This window comes from Pleurodeles waltl, chromosome 7 (assembly GCF_031143425.1).
Source record: "Pleurodeles waltl isolate 20211129_DDA chromosome 7, aPleWal1.hap1.20221129, whole genome shotgun sequence".
Taxonomy (NCBI): domain Eukaryota; kingdom Metazoa; phylum Chordata; class Amphibia; order Caudata; family Salamandridae; genus Pleurodeles; species Pleurodeles waltl.
Window position 1 is genome coordinate 776007065 of NC_090446.1, and position 25113 is coordinate 776032177.

Here is a 25113-nt window from a genome sequence, read left to right on the forward strand (position 1 = left end):
GGGAGGTGTCACATGATTGACTAAAAGTTCTTTTTTTTTTAAATGACTGATAAAACATACCTACAATGTTTGACTTTTTTTTTTAAAGCACTGATCAGGGGTGTGGAATTTATTAAAATATCTACTTGCTTCTCAAATCTACTTGTTCTGTAAAAAGATCTACTTGTCCCTTTGGTGCCATGTAGTGTGGCGACAAATCATGGCAGCGATCTCATTATGTAAGAGCTCTGATAATAGCCTCTCTGATTATGCCAGGGCTACTACCTTAGTAGGGCTTGAATACTTGCAGTTTCAATCCCTACTGTAGCAATTTCCTTATTTTGCCACCTTTCTGCAGATCTGCATACTAGGGCTGGAGGAAGCAGTAAGCAATAGTTCCAGGGCTGGAATGCCTTCGAGTCTGCAAACCTGCAGGTTTTAAAGATTTTCACCAGCTTCTCTCTAATATTTTCCCATAATAAGAAAGGTTGGACATTTACTCCTGACAATGGCAGAATTAGAACTTGTTCCAGGGTTGGGAAGAAAGTGGCTGGAGGGAAAATGAACTTGCAAATGCTCAATAGATTCACATGAGCAAATCTACACATCGTATTTACCCATGCTAAAATACAGCTCACAAATATTTTATAGGGGTACGACATATACCATGGGTGCACTTTTGTGACTTTCTTTAAGAATTTGGGGCCACATGTCGGTAGGTTCGATTCACAAATCCGAATGTAGGATGGTGTCCCTGACACCATCTGTGATTCGCAAGGGCTTCGCAAATGCCCACCTCATGAATAATCATGCGGTGGGTCGCAATTTGCAACCCCCTTGCGAATGGCGGCCCTCACAGGGATGGTTGCCTGCTGGAGACAGCAGACCACCATGTCTGACTGCTTTTCAATAAAGCAGTTTTTTTTTGTTTTTGTAATGCAGTTTTCCTTAAAGGAAAACGAGATGCATTACAAAAACAAAAAATGAAACGTTTGTTTCATTTTTTCAGAGCAGGCAGTGGTCCGCATGTTTACAGTGACATTCACAATGGGGAAGGGGGTCCCATGGGGACCCCTTCCCTTTAGCGAAAGTGTTAGCACCCATTTGAAATGGGTGCAAACTGCGATTGGTTTGCGCCCGCGTTCACAAAACAATCCTACATTGCACTGCGAGTCGCAATTAGGAAGGGAACACCTCTTCCTAATTGCAAGTCGCAAACCCGTTTCGCGATTCGGTAACCAGGTTACAGAATCGCAAAACTGGGTTTGTGCACCACAGTGTGCTTTTTGCACGCCGCAAACAGCGGAAGTTGCTGTTTGCGACATGCAAAAAGCTACCTACATGTGGGTCTTGGTCCCTAATTAGGTCTGGTGTTAACAAAGACATTTTGTTTTTATTAAACTTCTATTTCTCTCTTTCGGCTGGCTTTACTGTGAGCGATCGCATTCTGCTCTTCCACAAGGAGCATATTGGCACACAAAGTAGTTTTGTTCAGTGTCAGGAACTACAGTGGCAATCAGTGACGTAACGAAACTGGAGGGTGCCCCTTTGCAAAGAACATGGAGGAGCCCCCTCTCCAGACTCACACAGGCCAGGTGCTGTGCTGAAGGGGCCCCCTGGAGGGTGGCTGCGGGGCCTTTGTTATGCCACTGGTGGCAACTTGTGCTTTTAGAGTTCAAAAACTTTTTTTTTTTTGCCAGTGTTTGTTACAGTGCTGAGGGCCTGATGGCTCCCACAACAATAAAGTGTTACAAAAGCCATGTCAAAACAAGACACGCATTGATGAAACTAAAAGACTTATAAAAATATGTCAGATCAGTTGGCTTTGTCAGTGTTTGTTAATTTTCATGCTTCCCATAATCATGTTGAAAATGGTTACACTGATTTTCCATTAGAAATATTTTTGGGAAATACTAGCATGCACCAACACATTTTACTAAATGACACTTCATTTGCATCTAATCAGAGAGCATTCTGGGAGCATTATACTTAGCCTCATAGCCTAAACTTTTCAAACATGTGTATACACGTTTATTTTTTTATTTTTTACTGGAACCAACGTCAGTAGTGAAGTGTGACCTTAAAACATTTATTTACAGCACTCACCCTAATAATGAAGGCTTTCAAATAATGAACCATAAATACAAGTTCGAACAGCATTATCTTTTGGAGACACATTACCTCAACTGCAGAGTTCCACTCTCTGTAAACAGGCAGCCAAAGGGTTTCTGCTGCAGAGGGTTGGGCCTACTTGTCCCAAGGACAAAGTAAACATAAAAACTTGTTGCCCTTGACCCCAAACAAGATGTCCCGGGCGTCGGGCGATAAGAATTCCACATCCCTGACTGATGTTCAGTGACTTGACCAGCAGGTTCACTGAAGCATGCTTCCTACAATTTACTAAAAGATTATATCTATAAAAATGTTTTGTTTAAAAAAAAAAGCAAACTTATCACCTATGACAAGGCATACATACCTTCAATGGCTTGCAACGCCTCTTGACATATCGACCAGCTGACGTATGCTCATCCCAGTCTAGTCGTTCATGATGAAAGTATTTTCGTTTCCTGCAACAAGTTTGATATTTATTACAAACATGACTTGTACACTGCCTGGGAGCCAAGAAACAATAAATCATAGTTTAGTATTTAGCAGCCAATCCACTTAATTACGTCATGCTTCTCTACCTGCTTGATGGGAACCAGTCCAACATCAGCATGAGAATATTTTCTAACCTTGATAAAACTAAAGACTTAAGCTTTTCACTACAAAATATTTGCCGTGTTGGACAGGATGTTCGGTCTATTTAAGTAAAAGATAATTTTTGACTAGTTCACACAGCTGTATTAAGAAAACTGCTAGCTACATTAAATTACAAATGTAGAAACTATGTTCAAGTAGGTGCGTTTTCACTTCTGCCTGGAGGTGCCGGAAGCTTCAAACCAAAGCTTAACACCGTGTTGCAGGAAGGAACAGGTTTTGGGCCGAAACCTGCCAGAGAAGAGCTATCTGGTTGTAAAGACTTATTGGAGAACATGGCAATAGCTGACACGGAAAGCAACACTGCCCATTGCTTTCCACTGGGTTTCATGCTAGTTGACAGTTTAATATTTGCAGTGGAGAGGAGAAAGATTAGAAGTGCCTCCCACCTTAAATTAAAGTGGGAGACGAGCAAAGGGAGCTAAAGTAGCTGACTAATGCTCAAAGGGCAGTCATTTCAGAACATTTAAAAGAAAATTAAGTTTTTTCTTCTGGTACAGTAAGGTTATATGTTCCCTCACAATATTACAAGGTGCTGGTACTAGCATCATTCTATCAATTTTAAGTTCAAGTGTGGAGTAATCTCGGCCACCAAGCACCTCAGAACGGACAACTGAAGCACAACGTGTGCCACTCTGGACCCAGCACCAACCTTATGCAGACTGCCATCCCAGGCCGTGAGACAAACTGCTCACCAAAATTGAACACTACACTGCACACAGCATGTGTGCCACGACCCCCAACACTGCATGCAATATATGTAAACCACCCCTCTAGCATGCCCTCGGCCCCAAGGCAGGGTGCTTTATATTATGTCAGGACATACATTCATGAGCAAAATGTCCCAACTAGGTCTATTGATTCCTCGGCATAAGTGTACAGGGAAGCTATTTTATATGCATGAGCTGGGCATCGGTCACTACTACCTCCCCCCCCACCCCCATATCCTCCAAAAGGTACACCTACATCCTCAGAGAGCCCCAAGTCTACTACCTACATGCTGGTTAACCCAGACTGGCTTCCTAGCCAGAGCCTGCCATCACAACGACTAAACTCTTAGGTACCCAACGCCTTACAGCACCCTTTCATCTAGCTGCCCCAGTGCTGCCCAGCGTCACCTGCTGGTGTGGTTCTGATCAGTGCCCTGTACAAACCTCAACTCCCCAAGATTGTTTTTAACCCTATGTTTGGTGAACATTGTTTTCCAAACATGTGAGGGCAATGAGAGAACTCAGAAAATTGTATGAAATATTTCTAAAATCGCAAAGTCTGTAAATGTCTACTTACCTGTTCACCCACTGATTAGCTTAACTGCTCACCCACACTACCACAGAGCATTAGTCCCATCTACTTTTTGCTTCTGCAATGCCAATAAGGGGGGGGGATCTACTGGACGCTGCACACTACTTCATTTTAGTGCACTATGAAGAGAGCCAGCTTCCTACAATCACTACTCTGAAACCCTTTCAAACCGTCAAAAGACTATACCTAACAGAAAAGGCAGGACAAAGTTGTGCACGGTTCAAGACATCTGATTAAATTTATCACAATCTTTATGTTTTACTATTAATGTGCAGGAACCTTTGAAACTGCCTGTTGCAAAGACAGAGGAGCCTGGAGCAACTAGTGTGAACTGCTAACTGAACATGCACTATTATGGAGGGCATTCTTTTCTTTCCTAAGCAATAAAGCGGAGCAAGAACTGAACATACTCCATATAATATAAATAAACCAATCCCAAGCTTTTTTTATTCCAGGTACAAAGATGTTGCTTACCGTGTTTTCTTCACCATATGAGTCGGTATTGGCCCTAATATTCTCTCCATCATTGCAAGGTGCTCCTTACTATCGTGTGTCTGGAAAAACCCATCATAAAATGCAATATTAACAAGCAGGTAACAAAGCAATTTTTAAAACATGTTATATTCATCGCGCCACATGTGCGTAAATTATGCTTGCCGCACCAACCAAAACTAGTATTTCCACCCATGTAGAGCTAAACCATTTGCCCGATGGAGACACCACCTTTCCTTGGTTTCCATAGATTTTTTTTTACAACTTAAGAACTTGCAAAGCAAAAGTAGACACCGACTAGGATAATGAAGGGGAATAAATAGGACAGGAATTTAACTACAAAAAAATTTCAAGACAAGGAGGGTTGATGTGCAGCACACCAGACAGCAAGTGGCAGTCTTAGCGGAGCAATTTATCTTAATTTTTTTTTTTTTAAGTGAGCATTGTTAAAATAACCTTTTTATTGCCTTTTGGCATAGTTCAAATAACCTTTTTATTGCCTTTTGGCAATGTTTCACGCAGCAATGCTACTACAATTTCAGTGCAAGCTTTAAGATGCTAGCAGCAGCGGGGTATCCTGCCATCTAGTTGGTCGACTACCCTGCACAAGAGTTCCAAGGACTTGCAGTGGCATAGGAAAACTACTCTACTCCAGAAAGGCAGAAAATACAACTTTTAAATTGAAAAATACTACCTGAAAAATGGTCAAGCCAATATAGTATTCAACAAGAATACAACCAATACTCCACACATCACACGATTGCGTCCAACCAAGTTCTAAGGGCAGGAAAGAAAGGAGAGAAAAAAAAATAAGTTATTTACTTTTATTTATACGTACATCAATTTAAAAGTGGACAAGTTAGTCTGTCTACTGGTTGTGCATTGTTAATCAAAACCTCAAGTAGTTGCGACAAGACGACACTTAAATGTACAATTCTTTACAATACAAAGTAGAGAAATGAATAAAGCTCCTCTACACAGACGTAAGCTTCTAATTAGCCCACAACTGAAGTTGCTTTTATACCAACCTAAAATAACTTCTGGCGCTCTGTAATGTCTTGTGGATACCAAAGTACTGTGGTGCTCATCATCATACGTAGCACTTCCGAAGTCGACAACTTTAATGTCGCTATTTTTCAATGTTCGCTCATCACGTTTCTGGAGGGGAAATAAAGGTTAATAAAAGAGTTAAAAGCAAATCAATTTAATTTCTGGTTTATAGTGAACTATTTACTGGGTTATCAGGGACCGAACAACATTTATATAGCGCACACTACCTTGACGAGGTGCTGAAAACAGAAAAAAAAAAAAAAAAAAACACACCTTGACACTCAATGATAAAAAGGTATAACAATAGTGGGGTCCCTAAAGAGCCCTGTTAAACTCGAGGGTCGTAAAAATAAAAGCAGCGATTGACGGCTGAAAAATACCAAAGTACTTGCACCCAAAAAGAAGCTGGGGTATACCGAGCAGTGAAGCCAAGTATTTAGGAAGAGGATTCGAAGTCTGATTTCCTTGGATTGTAACTTTCAAATCAATAGGAACTGGCATTGGATACTAAATAAATGTCCCACAGTAGGAGATGCTTTATTTACTCTTAAGCGCAATAGAGATATCCGGGACTTGATTGTACACTCCAACACAGAAAACGAAACCAACCTCGCTGTATAATAAGCTTGGTTTGCCACCTGTCAAGGCGTACAACTAATGTGACAATTGCTGTGTGTGCTCAGTCAGAAGGAACAGAAATGGTTTACAATAAGCAAAAAAGCTTTCTGCGAACTACATTATTAAATTCCCATGTAATAAGTCACATTGGGAAGATTACACAAGAAAACACAACCGGCATATATGCAGGATTCATAAGAAAGTATTTAATACAACAAATTAGGCAAGATCATTCGGAGAACCATGTTTATGGTTCTGTAACATGTAACTTCTAGAAGCAGTGACGTAGAGACAATATTGCTGAGAGCTAAAGCAATGATTGAAGCTGCGCACTGTTGAGTCGTATAAATAAATTGTATGAATTTAACAATACAGGGTTGGTGGGACAGGGCTTCCACCGAATGGAGAAAATATGCCATGACTATTATAATAATTATATTTATGCTTTTATTCCAGGGTACTCTAAGCCTTAGTAGGAGGTTTTTTTGTTGGAGGTATTGAAGTAATTGTTCGGATATCGTAGGTTTATTAACAAGCAAGTCACATGGTGACAAAGAATTGCGAATAAACTGCAAGGGCCACGGTTAATTTAGCGACTCACGCATAAATAAGGCAAGGCTATTTATTAAGCCTTACAAGTGACTTGGTTAAAAAAAAAAACAAATCTTGAGAAATTGGTCATTCCTTGGCCTTTCCCCTTCCACAGCCAATGATATTCCATCAATTAGCTTGTTTGCATCTCCTCCAACGAATCTTCAGGCTACGAGTAGCTTCAGCCCCCAGCACTCCTTCCTTTGACGCACAGCCCTGTGTGGTTCTCCTGAGACATTGAGACCCTTCTGTGTGCTGCGTGGGCTGTGTGTTACAGAGGGTCCCCTCGGACTCACCCCTCCTGGGTTGTTTCACCCTGGGTCTTGTTGGTCCCCGGCACCATCGCTTTCTGCCAACCGCAATATTTGCCTTTGCCAAAGCTTATAGGTGGGTGGACTTTCTGCACGGACACCCACATGCAATCATTCTTCCATCATCTTCTGCATCCATCAGGAACTCTTCTCCAGCTCCAGGGCAGAAATTCCTCACCGACCAACTCCCTGAAGAACAGCTAGATGGGTAGTAGCTCCTACTCCCCCTGGACTTGGTCCCCTCTCCCCACAGGTCTTCTCTAGGATTTACTCCTGTTTTTTTTGGGGGGGGGGGGGAAGAATGCACCGTCCTACTTACCTCTGGTTTTCTAGTACTCTCAGCTCCCCACCACACATTCCATTTACCTAGGTTGGAGGGGGGGTCCTGTGTCGCACTCCATTTACCCAAGTATATGGCTTGGGCTCCCCCTAAGGTCACTATTGGGGATTTGCAACTGCACTGTTTTCTAACCTTTCCTATGCCTATTACCACTTACTAGTGTAAGTAATTAGTGTATTACTTACCTCCCCTTGGAGGGTTGCCCATCTAATATTTTGTGGTATCGTATGACCAAAAATCTTTAAGTTTTGTACAACTGTTTTCTTCCATGTGTTCAAGTGTCTGTGTGAGTATGGTGGTTTTGCATGAGCTCTGCGTGTCTCCTAGGTAAGCCTTGGCTGCCCATCCACAGCTACCTTCAGAGAGCCCAGGCTGCCTAGACACTGCCTACACTTAATTAACCTGGAATAATGTACAAGTACTTAAGGTACTCACCACATCAGCCTACAGAGCATAACACAGGAAGGAGCAAGCAAAAGGGGATGGTGTATTTGGCTGTAAGGAAGTCCTATATCCTTGGAAGCATTAGAGCGGAGAAATGGGACTGACAAGGTCTCTATCAACTCACTCATATGTTAAATATTAAAGCTGCACTGACAAAAACTATATATATATATATCATACATATACACACAAAAAAAAGTGTTTCGCTTACCAACCCCAACATACTCACCATTTTTGAATTGTAATGCACAACATAATCCGACTGGATAAATAAGATATTTTCAGGTTTCAGATCTGTGTGCGTCAGCTTATTGTGGTGAAGAACTAAAAGTGGAAAAAGGCAAATTTGCTCAAATCTATTGTTTAGAAACAAAAACAAAAAATAAAGCAGACCACCAAACGAATAAAGGTTACTTACAATTAACAGATTTGCAAATCTGATATGCCATGTTCCGAATCTGGTCAATGCTGAACGGCAAAAAACTATTCTCTTTAATGAAATCGTAAGTGCTTAATCCCAGCAACTCGAAGACAATGCAAATATGACCATGATGGTCGAACCATTCTAACATCTGGACGCAGAAACTGGAAAGGAAAATATATAAATATATATAATCCAGTAGAAACATTTTAGGCAAAATAACTATTTCACGCACAGTAGCTAAATACTTACTACTTGTTCTTAGGATCCCGGCCGTTCAAATGCTCCAAAACTCGGATTTCGGAACGGGCCGCCTCACGGTATCGGTCAACGTTTTTAACAATTTTCACTGCAACATGTACACCACCCCTTAGAATGAAAACAATAAATACTTATGTCCAAGGTAATCAACAAGACAAACCGTTTTTGAAGTACATTTAATGCAGCTGTGCATACAAAGTAAACACATTAAGTCCAGAATCTTTCCCTGCACAATTCACTACTTGATATGTACCGCCAAAAATAATTAACAGAACATTACATAATAGAAAAAAAGGCATTGAAAATGCCAATAGGTCTAAGCACGATCTAAAGGCTTTGGCAATGTGTTTTGCCATGCTGTACACCAGTGTGGCTCCTGTACAGCATGGCTAAAAGTTAGTGGCGTAGAGTGGGGGAGTAGTGTTGTAGAGTTGAATTTGACTGTTGTGGGGTAGGAGAAGCACATCCAGAGTCAAGTAGAGTTCAGTGATTCAGGGGCACAGTGTTGTGGGATTAGGGTAGAGTGGATTGGAGCAGAATGGGGTGGGCTTGATTGGATTCAGTGGGGTAGATTGGAGAGAGTATACTGGGCCAATTTAGGTTGTTTGGAGTGGGGTGAACTGAAAAAGGATGGTGAAAGTGGATTGTAATGGAGGTGGACTAGGTAGTGGTGGACTTGACTGGAGGGGGAATGGGTTGGAGTGGGCTGGACTGTAGATTGGTAAAGATGGATGAAGTGGGGCAGAATGTTTTGGATTGGGGCAAATTTGACTCGGTGGGTTGGAGTGTACTGCAAAGCTATGTGTTAAAGCATCAATGTTGCTTTGCAATATTTCACACAATAATCAACATTTGAGAAGAGGGCCCACAAGCAAAAATAAATCATTAGTGGAAAGGGACAAAAGACAGCATGGTGAAAGAAAAGTTAGCTTCATCTTGCTGGGCAAGTTTATGCTAGTCACAAAATAACTGTTTGCAGGGCGCTAAATTATAAAATGAACAAATGACTACCACGATCACGTCGGGAGCAGCAGATGGATAAATCCGTGCTTGGCCCTGTGCCCACACAAGAGGAACACCAGAAATGCTAGGAATGATTTAAGTACGAGGTCGTTAAGAGGGCCATGCAAACCAGTTTGTGTGATGGTTTGTGTGAAGAAATGCCTCCTTGGCATTCTACCTCCTAACTTTTTGCCTCTGCTGATGCCAAGTTGTGATTTGAAAGTGTGATGGGATCCTGCTAACAAGGCCCCAGCACCAGTGTTTTCCCTAAACTGTACCTTTGCCTCCACAATTGGCACAATCCTGGCACTCAGGTAAGTCCTTTGTAACTGATACCAAGGGCCCTGATACCAGGGAAGGTCTCTAGGGGTTGCAGCATGTCTTAAGCCACCCTGGGGACCCCTCACTCAGCACACACTGCCTTACAGCTTGTGTGTGCTAGTGGGGAGAAAACGACTAAGTCGACATGGCACTCCCCTCAGAATGCCGTGCCAACCTCACATTGCCTGTGGCATAAGTCACCCTATAGCAGGCCTTACAGCCCTGAGACAGGGTGCACTATACCACAGGTGAGGGTATATGTGCATCGCACTAGGCCCCTACAGTGCCTAAACAAAACCTTAGACACTTTAAGTGCAGGGTAGCCATAAGAGTATATGCTCTGGGAGTTTGTCAAACACTAACTCCACAGTTCCAGAACGGCTACACTGAAAACTGGGAAGTTTGGCATCAAACTTCTCAGCACAATAAATGCACTGTCAGTGTGCCATTTATTGTAAAATACAGAGGGCATCTTAGAGATGCCCCCTGAATACCTACCTGACTTCTTGTGTAGGCTTACCAGTTTGCCAGCCTGCCACACACCAGACGTTGCTGGCCACATGGGGAGAGTGCCTTTGTCACACTGTGGCCAGGAATAAAGCCTGTACTGACTGAGGTGCTTCTCACCTCCCCCGGCAGGAACTGTAACACCTGGCGGTGAGCCTCAAAGGCCCTTTTGTTACAGCACCCCAGCTAGTGGAGATGCCCCCCCCATCTGGCCACTGCCCCCACTTTTGGCAGCAAGGCTGGAGGAGATGAGAAAAAAAACTCAGGTGTCCTGAGCTGAGGTGACCCCTGCCTTGAGATATCCTCCATCTTAAGTTTGGAGGATCCCCCCCCCCCATAGGATTAGGGATGTGACCCCCTCCCCACAGGGAGGAGGCAAAAAGAGGGTGTAGCCACCCCCAAGGACAGTAGCCATTGGCTACTGCCCTCCCAGACCTAAAAAAACCTCCTAAATTCAGTATTTAGGGGCTCCCCAGATCCCAGGAAATCGGATTCCTGCAACCTGAAGAAAGAAGGACTGCTGACCTACAAGCCTGCAGAGAAGGAGGAAGACGACAACCGATTTGGCCCCAGCCCTACCAGCGTGTCTCCAACTTCGAAAACCAGCTCCAGCGTCGCATCCGACAGGGACAAGCGACCTCTGAAGCTTCAGAGGACTGCCCTGGACTACAGGACCAAGAAACTCCCGTGAACAGCAGCCCTGTTCAAAACCAGCTACTTCTTTGCAACAAGGAAGTGTGAGACTCTACACTCTGTACCAGACACCCCCAGCTCAACCTGCAGAAAACCAACACTCCAGGGAGGACTCCCCAGCGACTGCGAGTCCGTGAGTAACCAGAGACGACAGCCCTGAACCCCCAGAGGGAGGCCTTCAGAGAGAATCGAAAGGCTTCCCCTGACCGCCTATAACAAGGGACCTGACGCCTGCAACTGACACTGCACCCGCAGCCCCCAGGGCCTGAAGGAACTTAACTTTGACGCAGGAGTGACCCCCATGCGACCCTCTGCCTTGCCCAGGTAGTGGCTGTCCCGAGAAGCAGAACCAGAGCACCCCTGTTCTCCCTAGGCACCTGTGTTTTGGGCACCTTTGACCTCTGCACCTGACTGGCCCAGAGCTGCTGGTGTGGTAACTTTGGGGTTGCCTTGAACCCCAAACAGTGGGCTGCCTATGCCACAAGGACTGAGACTTATAAGTGTTTTACTTACCTCCTAAACTTTACTTACATCCCCAGGAACTGTTGATTTTTGCACTAAGTGTCAACTTTGAAAATAGCTTATTGCTATTTTTACAATGACTGTACATGATATTGTTTTCAGTCAAAGTTCCTAAAGTATCTAATTAAGTACCTTACATTTCAAGTGTTTAATGTAAATCTTGAACCTGTGGTTCTTCAAATAAAGTAAAGATATTTTTCAACATAAAAACCTATTGGCCTGGAGTTTGTCGGTGTGTGTTCCTCATTTATTGCCTGTGTGTACAACAAAGGCATTAACAGTACCCTCGGATAAGCCTACTGCTCGACCACACTAACAAAAAAATAACAAAAAAAGCACTAGAATTATCTACTTTTGCCGCTATCTTACCTCTAAGGGGAACCCGTGGACTGTGCACACTACTTCTTACTTTGAAATAGTATATACAGAGCCAACTTACTACAGTTCGCAACAGGTAGCTTTGAAGCATTTTACTGTACAGAACAATCTCATGAACGAGATGCATGGGATAAGACCAAATCAGTTGTCATGTGTACCTCATGTGGCACAGATGCTTACTAGACAGTATTGTAACAGCCTATATGTCTAAGTTTATGTACCTCACCTTTGAAGAAGCTAGTTTGCATTAACAAAAGGCCAGGAGAAGCAAGTGTCTGCACACTTTAGTCAAGCAGGAAAACCTCGACTGATCCAATATGAGTTTCACAGTGCAATTTATTCACTTAAGTAGCTCTTTCTGGTAAAGTGTTATGCTTTGTTCTCAACTTTTAAGAGGGTGGACGACGGACAGAAACTATTCAACCTGCCTATAGTCAGAAACAAATTTAAGAGGGATAGAAGTGTGCATCTTTCATAAATCTTATGCACCAGTATTAAAAAATAATTAAAAAAACCTGTCTGGTCAGCTATAGGATTCATTTATACAAGTGCTACAACGCCCCCATTATTATGCATAGCAATAGACATAGGTTCCACACGACGAGAGGTTTACTATTGCAGTTTGTCACTTCAATGCAGGTTTATTTCTGTTCACGCAACCGGATTTTATTACGGCGTGTATTAATAAGCAGACAGGGCTTGGTTCGGGTGATATTTAAACACCCAGTACAATCTAGAGTCCTTAGACCTGACCAGCAGGCCAGAAAACAAAAGATTACACTGTAATTCAAGCTTTCTAGCAGCTGTAGTTTTGTCTTGCACTGCTTCATATCACTTCTAGAATGGGGAACCTGATTGGTCACAGCAGAGGAGGTGACAACACATGCAGCAAGTTGCAACTTCAAGGCTCCCAGGGTGGAGAAGAACCTCCACTACCTCATCATGCGCCCATCTAAAAAAAAAAAAGGGCATTGGCAATACCAATAGGTCTGGCCTTAGAGAAATGTTGTATAGTAGTGTGATGACAAAGTCTAGGTCCCATATGTTCTGCTGCCAGAGATAGACAATCAATTATCTTGCTATTTAAGACATTTCGAGCACAAAGACAACTACTGTTTAAGGGTTGTAAAGAGGCATTACAGAATACTGCTTATGGTGTAGATAATATAACAGTAATAAACGGAGGTCTTCACTTGAGATGCTACACACTTACCCCATGCGATCAATGCATTCCACTACTTTCCCAAAAGCACCTTCTCCCAGCGTGGCAACAATTTCATCTATAACAGAAAGAACATTCAGTGATTCAGATTTATATCTAACACAATAATGCACGATACTTAAAAAAATAAACATGCTATCAATGTATGTATTCTAGGCTGGAATAATCGAAAGTTTAATTTTAAATTTCAGCGCTAGAATCAGTTTAACTTTACGTTATTTATTAAAAAGGTATAAAAACTAACTGACCCTTTGCTTAGTCTATCTATAGTACAATAGATAATTAATTTTACTCAGCACAAATGCTTTTAAGGTAACAAAATAAAAAAAATTCCCCAAGACACCCTAACATTCTAATCTAAACATTCTATTCTGTCCAAATAGATAGAAAGTGTTGAAAAAATATTCTATACATCTTGCTTTTAGCACGTCTCCACTTTGACAGACCAGATGACCCTCCTCATCATCCTCTACACTCCTGGATCTTTTCCTGCGGTGCCTCTTCTGGAAACGGCAAGTGGGCGCCACCAAGATCGTCCAGCCAGCCAATCAATATACCAGTGTGAATTCAGGGCAGAACACGTAATTCAATCATTCAGCGGGGAGATATTCGGGCATTCAGATAACGCACCAGGCCACGAACAGTTGGCAGGAGCCATTTCAAATTCAGTCCCCAGAAATTCACAGGGCACACAGTTTATGTTACAGAAGAAAAACATGGCAAGGAACAAATTTTCAGATAAGGTTCTTCAAAAGAGTTTTTTCAAAGCAACAACATTTTAAAAAACAGTCAATTTGAAGCACTGAATTTTAACTGCAGTGTTTTCCCGTTTAAGGAAGTTTAAAAAATAACCCACATAAAATATTCAATTTTGCTGTAACTGCCACGGCAGTCATAACTAAGTTAAAAAAAATCGACAGTATTTAAATTTTAAGGTTAAAAACTGAACTTAAACTATTTTTGGCCCGGCTATTAGCATACATTGAATTATACTAACATGATTAATTCGGCATATGGTGCTCTTAGCCGAATACAGAACGCCCTGCTTCCCACACTAAGAAAACAACCAACACAAGAACTTTAAAAATAATCAATTCTATAACAAACTTAAACCACGGGGGGGAAAGCCAATTGCTTCTTATCTGACGTTTTGTATAATACATTTTTGTACTCCATTCATTAGCCCGAAGAAAATGCTAAATTTGTGTTGTGCTCACCACGAATACCCAAGCCACACCGGGAAATGAAGAAACGGTCTAATGCCAACAATTTGACACCAAATATATAGCTAGGCACAAAAACATCGCCATACCGTGTGCAGAGGACGGCTGGTGCTATCATCCTTTCGATGTTTTCTTTTATGACGACTACTTCTCCCACTTCGGCCAGACGATTTGCTGCCATGTGTGTGATATCCATCATGGTGATCATCTTCCAATTTGTCTTTGTAGTTGTTCTTTCGATACTCAACATACCGCCGGTCGTGGTAATCCCGCTCATTCATGGATCTGATGCACAAATAGTGACTACAAGCAAATAAATATAGATCTGTATACCTAAAATAGTCAGGGCTAGTCGCAGCCACATTACCTGCATATTTGCAACAGAGGCGGGAGATATATATTTTAGCAGGGCCTCTGCAGTTTTAAGGAGACCCTTTCCTAGGAGGGCCAGAGGAAATGAAGATGGTTTTTATTTACCAGCCTCAACTAGCACAGCTGGGAAAAGCGAAGGAGGTGTTTGTGTTACATATCTGAATGTGTCCTCCCCTGGAGACTAGTATCGGGTGACATGTACCCAGTTTAGGGAAATGGGTGTTAATCTTATCATTCAGTAGGGTGGGGGTAAGTAAATCAATACCAGTTGGCTAATTAAGGACCGCCCATTTTTCAAAGTTACAAATGTAACCATGTCTCATCCGCAAGGCCTACGAATGAAAAAAATATATATGACCATGGCCCGTAATGTCTTGCAAATGAGTTTACAAAATGACAGACCCGTTTCTTACAACATGCATAATCAGCGATGGACAGAAGGGGAAACAAAAGTACAGTTTGGGGGGGGGGGGGGGGGGGGGGGGGGTTTGAAGAGCAAACGAGTGACAAGAGAAATACCGAACTGTCAAAGCACACAGGCAGGGCCGGCTTTAGAGCAGTGCGGACGCACTGGGGGTGCCGAGGATGGGAGTGCGCCGTGCAAAAACTTTCGAAACTTGCCATTTAAAAGCATCTGCTTATAAGTTCATTGTGTGACCAGCCTCCAGGGGCAATTAAAACGTTACGCCAACAGGTGCTGTTAATGTTCCTGTTTGAGAGAACGGCCTCTTGTCCAGTGGCAGTTAAGAGGATTAATATGCCAGTTTCAAAGAACTGATCTGTATTGCATGTTGTTAGCCGAGTACATTAGTATATAGTAAGTTTTTACAAGGACTTTAAAACAAATTAAATGTATAAGATTGAAGCACCGGGCGACAACAGTGCTAAAACCGGCCCTGCACACAGGCGACAAATATGGACAAGTATGTGATCACTAAACTGAACAACGCGCGCGCCATCTAGCAGGAGAGACCTATAAGTGCACCAAAGGCGGCCACAAAAGACGTTCGTAACGCTGAAAGGCAACAATACGCAACACAAAATATACTGTGGCAAAGTGGAGGTCTTTATGACCAAAAGCCTGACCGATATACCTTCCGTGCTCCTTAGGGCGCATACCCATTTCTTCTACTTAACTGGTCTTTAAAGCAAGATGATCAAAGGCAGACATCCGACGATTCTATAAACTGCCTGCAGATCTTATAGCAACTTAAAAGTCTCTAAGGGATAGGCAGAGGGACTGGTGCCAGCCATATAAGTTCCTTCCACAACATGAACAACTTTGTTTCAATGACGCGACTAACCGAGGACTACAGAAAAGGCCCCTTTTAAAGCCAATCAGCATACATTACATATCGCACAATGGGAACAACAAAAGCTAATACAGTTCCACTCGTTTCCAATTGCTGTAAATTATACAGGCAAAACACCCCAGTAGCTACTGTGTGTGGGTGGGGTGGGGAGAATAGAAGCATGGGTGACGTTGAATGATGTTACCGTTTACCTGTCAGAAGACTTGTAGTCATCAACACTGCGCTTGCAAAGCTTGTTTTCTCGTGTACTACTGTGGGACCTCCTCTTTCGTTTATGGCTACTGCCGTGTCTTCTGTAGTCTAGACTATCACGGTCATCCAGGTCCGGACAATAAACTCGTTTTGAATGCCGCATCTTCGTGAAGATGAGAAAAGCAAGTTAGTAAAAAGACCATCACGTCGCGCAAACTAAAAACATTACAGAGCGTATCGCTCAATTTATACAAAGTATAAGGAATTTACACTATGAATAATCTGAGGCATATGAACTGAGAAACACGCATCGACAATAACGCAACAACCTTGAAAAAAAGGTTGCATGGTACTGGCTTCCTTTGCCAGCTGCAAGAACACCAGCGCGAAGCGTCTATATTGACATTAAAAGGCGTTTTAAAAAGCATAGTCCACCTGAACGGTAACTGTGCTACACTAATTTACAAAAATATTACATTTAAGCTATATAACAAGACCATTTCGTTTCGCAGGTTCGAGGTCAAACCAACAGAACGCCATTTTGTCAGTGCTAAGTCAGCGATGCCTAACATGGCGGGCGTTTCGTTATACAAAACAAGTGCCAGGCGGCCATCTTGTGACTATCGATACAGGTAGTCGACCGCTCCCGTCCTGGGATATAAAGAAATAAATAACTTAAATGGCGGATATCGAAGGACCCTGTACATATGAAAAAAATCGTTTCCGAGTCCTCCGCTGACTGCTCATTAAGCGCAATGAAGAAAAAAAATTGCTCTTTGACAATTTTCCTCTACCAAATATGATAACAGACAATAAATCTAAACTAACAGCAAAATATAACCCTTACCTCGCGTATCAACAAATGCCACCTCTACTCCGAAAAACGTTAAACAATAAGGTCTGCTCTACCAGCTCCTAAACCACCAACCTCCGTAGTCAAACGACAACCATCAAATGGCGTCTCTCAAGCGGTCTTCGAGAAGACGGCGACGATAGTGTCACGTGATTGCGTACGGCGCTCATTGTCTTTCACTGGTAGACGTCATGCGCGTCATGTTTGTCTTGCCCATACAAGGAGGGGGCGGGGGCATAGCCACTGCAGCTTCACATATATCGAAGACGTACAACCCCAGCAGCGGCGGAGAAAAGGAAATCGCTGGCGCTGCTTAAATATCCAGTGACTGGTTAGCGACATAAACAGTAGCGAATCTTTTCTGAAAAGAAGGGCATGGCGGGTCTCTTTCAGAGGTTCTCGCCAAGACGTGGAATATAAGTTTGATTGTGTTATATGATAGTTATATTATTGAATTACACATTTATAATACTAAGCTCCCTCCTTTCGTTCAACCTTCTTCCTTTTAAGACTAGTGGTACATTCTTCCTCCATTCTCACCCCTTCCTGGTTTATTCCACAATGAACATTCTAGAATGTTGTGCGTGTGGAATTATTTCCTCGGTATAAAGAGACATTGGAAAATAAATTAACCACTTGCCTTTAACTCTGGTGTAGCCGCCTTTATATCATGCACTAACATGGAACTATTTGCCGTGCGCCCTCGGGCCATGGGGCGATACCTCGGAATTTGAGGAAAACACGTCGCACCCAAATTAGTATACTAAACTCGTTTTAACCTGTTTCTGTTAGACGCCGAGCGGTGACATAGTTCGCGGTGGTGTTCCTTTCTTTATCCAGTCATGCCAGCACTGAGCGTCCTACTTAGCATCTACATTAGTTTACTTCGTTCGTTCGTTACTTTATTTCGGCAAATATTGCCATAAAAGTCAAGACATGAGATAAATACAACATACACATATACATTTCACAATTAAATATAAGATACAATACATACAATTAGCAAGAAATATATGGATGTCTCCATGATTAAGCAGTACCGCATATAAAAATATAAGTAACAGTTTATAAATTAATTAAAAGCCATAACTAAATTTTTTTTTTAATTAACTTGGATCGAAGAAACAGTGCATCATATACCTATACAAGGAAGGGAAAGATCGGGCCACCTAACAAAATATTACAGTTTGTGACCAAGTCGTTTTCTAATAAGGTACACATTGAATAAGAATCTACTCGTGCCAAACACCACTAATTGTGAAGTATTAGACTGGAATATGCGCTCTGCTTCTTTGTAGGATCTAACCCCCACATATTTACAAACGGGTTTGATCCAACAATCCCTTGGTTTCTTGTATACTGGGCAAAAGAAGAGTAGATGAGCAACATCTTCTTTAGCCCCTAAAGTACAGAGAGTGCACAATTCACAACCTTTTACCCCTCCCCAATTGCATGTGTATGCATTAGTCTGTAAGACCCCATACCTAAACTGTAAGTATAGTGTTTTTGCCAGTGGAGGACCGATCTCATCCAAATATTGTTCGAAATAAGGTGTATCTTTTATGTTAAAAAAATTCAAAGTCAAAGTACCATCGATGAACTATGCAGTAGCTCTCCGTTGACATAAGACCAAAAGGTGTCCTTTACATATTTCCTAGTACATGTTGTCATATTCTGAGGAACTTCCCATAGGTGTGATAAACCTAATCTCTCATACCACTTAGATACATATTTTAACCAAGGGGTATTCATATGACCATCTATCTGAGTTAATTCAGTCAATCCACTCTTGTAATCACTCAACTCCGGGGTTACCCATAACCTAACCCAATACAGCAGTGGTCTTAATAATGCTTGATAGTCTGCTCTTTTAAGGTTAATATCAAGGAAAACAGGGACTAGAGGAGTTCTTGTCGGTATTTTGAGTAGCCTTCGTACAAAGTGGTTTTCCGTTTTTCCAAAGTTATTGTTACAATAGTAGCCCCAGAGTTCAGCACCATAAAGGGCGGCCGATTGGGCCTTCGCTTTATATACTTCAAGTGCCGGTGAGATTGCTTTAGAGTAACTAGCTCCGTGTACTTTTAAAATAGGCATTGAGTTTTGTTTAAGGGATAAGATGCTTTTATCCATCTGTCCTTTCCAGGACAGGTTACTATCCAGCATTAACCCCAAATAATTAAAACTCCCTACCTGTTCCAGTTTTTGATTCTCCAAGGACAGATTATTCCTGAGGGATTTCTTGGGGTTTATGGACATATACTTAGTTTTGGTAGGATTTATTTCTAACCCCTTCCCCACACAATACTTCTGGAAAGAATCCACCAAATTTTGCAAACCTCTCGGAGTTTGAGAAATAAGGATGGTATCATCGGCAAATAATAATGCCGTAACCGGCTCACCACCTAGCTTCGGGGAGTCATGTACACAATTCCTTAAATCGCTCGGAATATCATTAACATATAATGAGAAGAGTGTAGGTGCTAACACGCAACCTTGGCGCACACCACGGTCTACAGGTATGGCTCTTGAGGTTTCACCTTCTTTTCCCCATCTAATTTTTGCATAGTTCCCTGTGTGTAGCTTGATAAGTTCTTTGAGTAGTTCGGGCCCTGCAGGGGTGAAGGAGTATGGTTATTGTTTCGGTGTGTGCCATGGCGTGCATTTTGGGTGCCCTTGTCCCCCAGTGCTGGCATTCCCTTGTGGGAGGTGTTGTGAGGGTTTGGGGGGGGGTGTATGGGTATGTGCAATGGGCATGCTTTGGTGGTGGCTGTCTATGGTTTGTGTTGGCATTCAGGGGTTGGTGTTGTTTAGGGTGGGTTGTGCTGGTGAGACATTGGCAGGGAGGTTATGTGCTGGGGGGTGATGTTGGGGGGGGGGTTGGCATGCTGGTGGTTGGGGGGGGTGAAGTAGTTGAGATTCGACTTACCAGAGTCCATTCCTCCGTGTACTCCAGCGAGGCCATCAGGATGCAGGATGTTTACCACCTCTTGCTCCCATGCTGTGAATTGGGGTGGGGTGGGTGGGGGTCCGCCGCCAGTCTTCTGCACAGCGATGTTGTGCCTGGAGATCATCGAGCGCACCTTCCCCCGTAGGTCGTTCCATCGCTTTCTGATATCTTCCCGATTTCTGGGATGCTGTCCCACAGCGTTGACCCTGTCTACGATCCTTTGCCATAGCTCAGCCTTCCTTGCTATGGTGGTGTGCTGCACCTGTGTGCCGAAGAGCTGGGGCTCAACCCTCATGATTTCCTCCACCATGACCCGGAGTTCTTGGTCCGAAAACCGTGGGTGTCTTTGGGGTGCCATGGGGTGGTGTGGATGAGGTGTGGGGTGGTGTTTGTGGTGATGTGCGTGGTGATATGTGGTGAGGTGTGCGTAGATGTGGTGTGGGTGATGAAGTTGTGTTCCTGTGTGTGTTGGGGTTTTCTAATGCTGTGCTCGCTATCTCTCTCGCTCTCGCCTTCGCTCCGATTTCCAACTAGTGGGGGTTTGTGGGTGATGTGGGTGTGTGTTTTATAGTTGATTGGATGTGTGGGAGCGTTGTTTGTATGTGTCTCAGGTGTGCGTATTTCAAAATGTCCAATGTGGCAGTGTTTTGTAGATGTGTGCGTATTCTGACCGCGGCGGTGTGTACCGCCAATGGGATACCGCGGTTGAAAGACCGCCGCGTGGATTCGTGGGTCAGAATGGCATGGGCGTGTTTGTGTTGGCGTGACGGTGGAGGTTTGGTCATCTCCAGTTTTCCGCGGCCCGTGGATGTGGCGGCCTTCCTTGGATGTCGGATTTTTGGCGGTTTCACAGTTGGTGGTCAGAATGACCGTGGCGGTCTACCGCGGCCGCGGCGGTAGTATGGCGGACTTCTGACCGGCGGTAAGGGCCTTTTACCGCCGAGGTCAGAATGACCCCCTATATGTCTAACGAAAAAATGGTGACATAGTGTCACCAATGCCCCCTCTGTGTCATCACACAGTACATTCATAAATCTCCTTTTGACTGTTTTTAAAAAGCCAGTGGTTGAGTTTTGCTGTTTACGTCTAGTTTCCTCAAGACCGCCGTAGGAAACTGGCAGCTACCCCCTACTTTTTGGCTGGTATTGATGCTGACTTGACTGAGAATGTGCTGGGATCCTGCTAACCAGGCCCAAGCACCAGTGTTCTTTCCCTAAAAATGTACCATTGTTTCCACAATTGACACACCTCTGGCCCACAGATAAGTTCCTTGTGAAAGGTACCTGGTTTACCAAGGGCCTGTGACCAGAGAGGGTCCCTAAGGGCTGCAGTATATGTTGTGCCACCCTAAGGGACCTCTCACCTAACACATGCACACTGCCATTGCAGATTGGTTGTTGGTGGGGAGAAATAGGCAAAGTCGACTTGGCATCCCCCTCAGGGTGCCATGCCCACAAAACACTGCATGTGGCATAGGTAAGTCACCCCTCTAGCAGGCCTTCCAGCCCAAGGCAGGGTGCACTATACCACAGGTGAGGGCATAGCTGCATGAGCAATATGCCCCTACAGTGTCAAAGTCCATTCTTAGACATTGTAAGTGCAGTGTGGCCACACTAAGTATATGGTCTGGGAGTTTGTCATTACCAACTCCACAGTTCCATAATGGCTTCACTGAATACTGGGAAGTTTGATATCAAACTTCTCAGCACAATAAACCCCCACTAATGCCAGTGTTGGTTTTATTAAAAAATGCACACAGAGGGCATCTTAGAGATGCCCCTTGTTTTTTTACCCAATCCTCTAGTGTAGGTCTCACTGGTCTGTGTCAGCCTGCCACTAGCAGACGAGTTTCTGACCCACTGAGGTGAGGGACTTTGTGCTGTCTGAGGTCAGAAACAAAGCCTGCTCTGGGTGGAGGTGCTTCACTCCAGCAGGAATTGTAACTCCTGGTGGTGAACCTCAAAGGCTCAGGCCTCGTGTTACAGTTCCCCAGGGCACTCCAGCTAGTAGAGATGCCTGTCCACCACCCCCCCCCCCCCCGGACAGGCCCACACCTTTGGCAGCCAGTTTGGTGGGAAACTTAAGAAAAACAAGGAGGAGTGACCACTTTAGCTGGGACCACCCCTAAGGTGTCCAGAGCAGAAGTGACCCCCTCCATGCATAATCCTCCACCTTGGTTTGGAGGACAGGGACCAATAGAGATAGGAATGTGCCCCTTTCCCAAAGGGAGTGGATACAAGGAGGGTGTAGCCACCCTCAGGGACAGTAGCCATTGGCTACTTCCCTCTTACCCCTGTAACACCCCTAAATCCTGTATTTAAGGGCTTCCCTGAACCCAATGCACCAGATTCCTGGTGACCTACAAGAAGAAGAAGGACTGATAAGCTGAAACCCCCAGCAGAGAAGAAGGAATATGAAAACCGCTTTGGCCCCAGCCCTACCAGCCTGTCTCCTGCTTCAAAGAACCTGCGAAAGACCGGCGACACGTCCAGCAGGACCAGTGGCCTCTGCCGAACTTCAGAGGACTGCCCTGCACCCAAAAGGATCAAGAACTCCAGAGGACAGCGGCTCTGTCCTAAGAAACCTACAACCAAGGACTCCCACCTCACTCCAGATGTGTGAGTCTTGACCCCTGTGTACCCGATGCCCACAGCCTGTGTCCAGGTGGTCCATGGAGCAAGAGCGGGTCCCCAGGCGATTGGGAGCAACTGCCTACCTTAGGTTGACCTCTCCACCCCTCCATGACGACGCCTGCAGAGGGAATCCCGAGGACCCTCCTGACCGCGAGGCTCCGGATGAAGATATCCAATGCCTAAAGACATACTGCACCCGCAGCCTCCAGGCCTTGGAGAAAACGACCCCGCTGCCTCTACATTTAGCTGGAGGTCGTCCGACCCCTGGTGTGCCCGAGACACACCCCTGGACCTCGTCTGCAGCCTCTGAGTAACCCCCGGGGTCTCCTCATAGACCAGCATTGGAAATCCGACATCCTGTTTGCACCCTGCATACGGCTGCCCGCCCCTGTGCCGCTGAGGGTGTGTGTTTGGAGCCTACTTGTGGCCCCTCCAGTGCTCTTCTAATCCCCCCGGAGTGCCCTCCGAGTCGCGGGTACTTACCTGCTGGCCGACCTAATTCCGAGTACCACCTGTCTCCATAGAAGCCCACGTTAAAATTGCTCAACTTTGACATCTGCACCCGGCCGGACCCATGTTACTGGTAGTGGGTGTTTGGGGATAACTTGAACCCCAACTGGTGGACTTCCTAAAACCCAGAGACTGAAACTAAGGTCCTCATTACGGCTCTGGCGGCCGGCGGTACACAGGCGCTAACACCACCAACAGGCTGGCGGTGTACCGGCAGTGTATTATGACCGTGGCGCATTAGCCACGGCCATACCGCCGGCCCCTCCAACTGACCGCCAGGCGGTCATAATCCCCAGGGAATGGGTCCCCAACCGCTAGCCTGTCCATGGCGGTAAACACCGCCATGGAAAGACTGGCGGTAAGGTGGACTCGGGGTGCCCCTGGGGGCCCCTGCACTTGGCATGGGCAGTGCAGGGGCCCCAAGGCACAGCCCCATCGCGCATTTCACTGCCTGAATTTCAGGCAGTGTAATGCACGACAGGTGCTGCTGCACCCGCTGCACATCAACATTGCCGCCGGCTCTATTATGAGCCGGCTGAAATGTTGATGTGAATTTTCCGGTGGGCCAGCGGACGGAAACACTGTTTCTGTATGCTGGCCCAGCGGAAAAGTCATAATAGGGAGCCACATATAGCGCCAGCACTGGCGGTATAGTACCGCCCGCGGCTTCGGCAGTCTTTTAGTAAGATCGCCAAAGTCGTAATGAGGCCCTAAGTGTTGTACTTATCTGTTAAACTGTCTAACATTTTTTCCTCCCAGGAACTGTTTCTGAAAATTGCACTAAGTATCCATTTTTAAAACAGATTATTGCCAATATTTTAAAAACTATATTACTTGCCTATTTCAAACAAAATACTGTTGATGCCTGAGTGAAATACAAAACTTTAAAGGTACTTACCTGCAACTTGAACATAGAGGTTCTAAAAATAAATTAGAAAAATATTTTTTTGCCGTATAAAAACATGGGTCTAGAGTTAAGTCATTGAGTGTATGCTTCTTCTATTGTCTGTGTTTGTGTACAACAAAGGCTTTGCACTCACCTTTGATAAGCCTAACTGCTCGCCCACACTACCACAAAAGAGAGCATTAGTATTATCTACTTTAGCCTCTGTTAAGCCTCTGGGGAACCCCAGAACTCTGTGCATAGTATATCTCACTTTGATATAGTATATACAGAGCCAGCTTCCTACATTGGTGGATCAGTACTGGGGTCTACGACTTTGCATTTGCTGGACTACTCAGCCAATAGATAATCACACGACTAAATTCCAAAATTGCCTTTAGATGCTGATTTTTAAATTTGGCAACATTTTCTAAATTCTTAAAGTCCTGCTAGGGCCTTGGTTAAGTCCCCTTAGCATTTCTTTTTAGATTTAAAAGTTATTGTAAGTTAGGGTTTTAGTAACTAGAATTAGTTTTAGTTCTAAAAGTAATCCCCAACTTTAGTAACAAAATGAGTAGCTCAGTGGACATGGTGATGGAACTCAACCTCACACCTTACCTCCATCTTGGGATGAGAGAATTGAGGAATCTCTGCAGCCTCAAAAAAATCAAAACAGGTTCCCACCCTACTAAGGTCAACCTCCAGGAGCTCTTGGCAGAGTATACAAGGGACCAACCTGCTGAGGAAGAAGACCTCCACTCAGATGGGGACGAAGTTAGGGATCAGGAGAATGAATTCCCCACCCCTAACCTAAATAAGGAGACCAGGGTTCCAAGGTCCCCGTCTCCAAAGATAGTACTCACAGGATCTGGATCACCACAGGGGAGTCCAGTTCCTCTGTGAACCTTGAGGGCCGCCTCAACGAAGAGGACATCCTTTTTAGCAACAATGGACAAAAGATTAGCGTTGGAGA

General features: G+C 44.2%; 1 protein-coding gene across 2 annotated transcripts in view; it reads right to left on the reverse strand.

The window, feature by feature from the left end:
- Positions 1 to 17298, reverse strand: part of LOC138245571 (dual specificity protein kinase CLK4-like) — a 30379-nt gene extending 13081 nt beyond the window's left edge. The window contains exons 1-12 of one of the 2 annotated variants that reach the window (XM_069199280.1): positions 17162 to 17298; positions 16314 to 16477; positions 14527 to 14740; positions 13627 to 13717; positions 13206 to 13272; positions 8561 to 8677; positions 8306 to 8472; positions 8117 to 8211; positions 5562 to 5691; positions 5228 to 5310; positions 4516 to 4595; positions 2456 to 2546 (exon numbers count right to left, since the gene is read on the reverse strand). In XM_069199280.1, the coding sequence (XP_069055381.1) occupies positions 2456 to 2546; positions 4516 to 4595; positions 5228 to 5310; positions 5562 to 5691; positions 8117 to 8211; positions 8306 to 8472; positions 8561 to 8677; positions 13206 to 13272; positions 13627 to 13717; positions 14527 to 14740; positions 16314 to 16477 (1299 nt within the window). In that variant the 5' untranslated portion in view covers positions 17162 to 17298. The remainder of the gene's footprint in view (positions 1 to 2455; positions 2547 to 4515; positions 4596 to 5227; positions 5311 to 5561; positions 5692 to 8116; positions 8212 to 8305; positions 8473 to 8560; positions 8678 to 13205; positions 13273 to 13626; positions 13718 to 14526; positions 14741 to 16313; positions 16478 to 17161) is intronic. The other variant, XM_069199281.1, reaches the window with a different exon arrangement.
- Positions 17299 to 25113: the final 7815 nt, after the last annotated feature.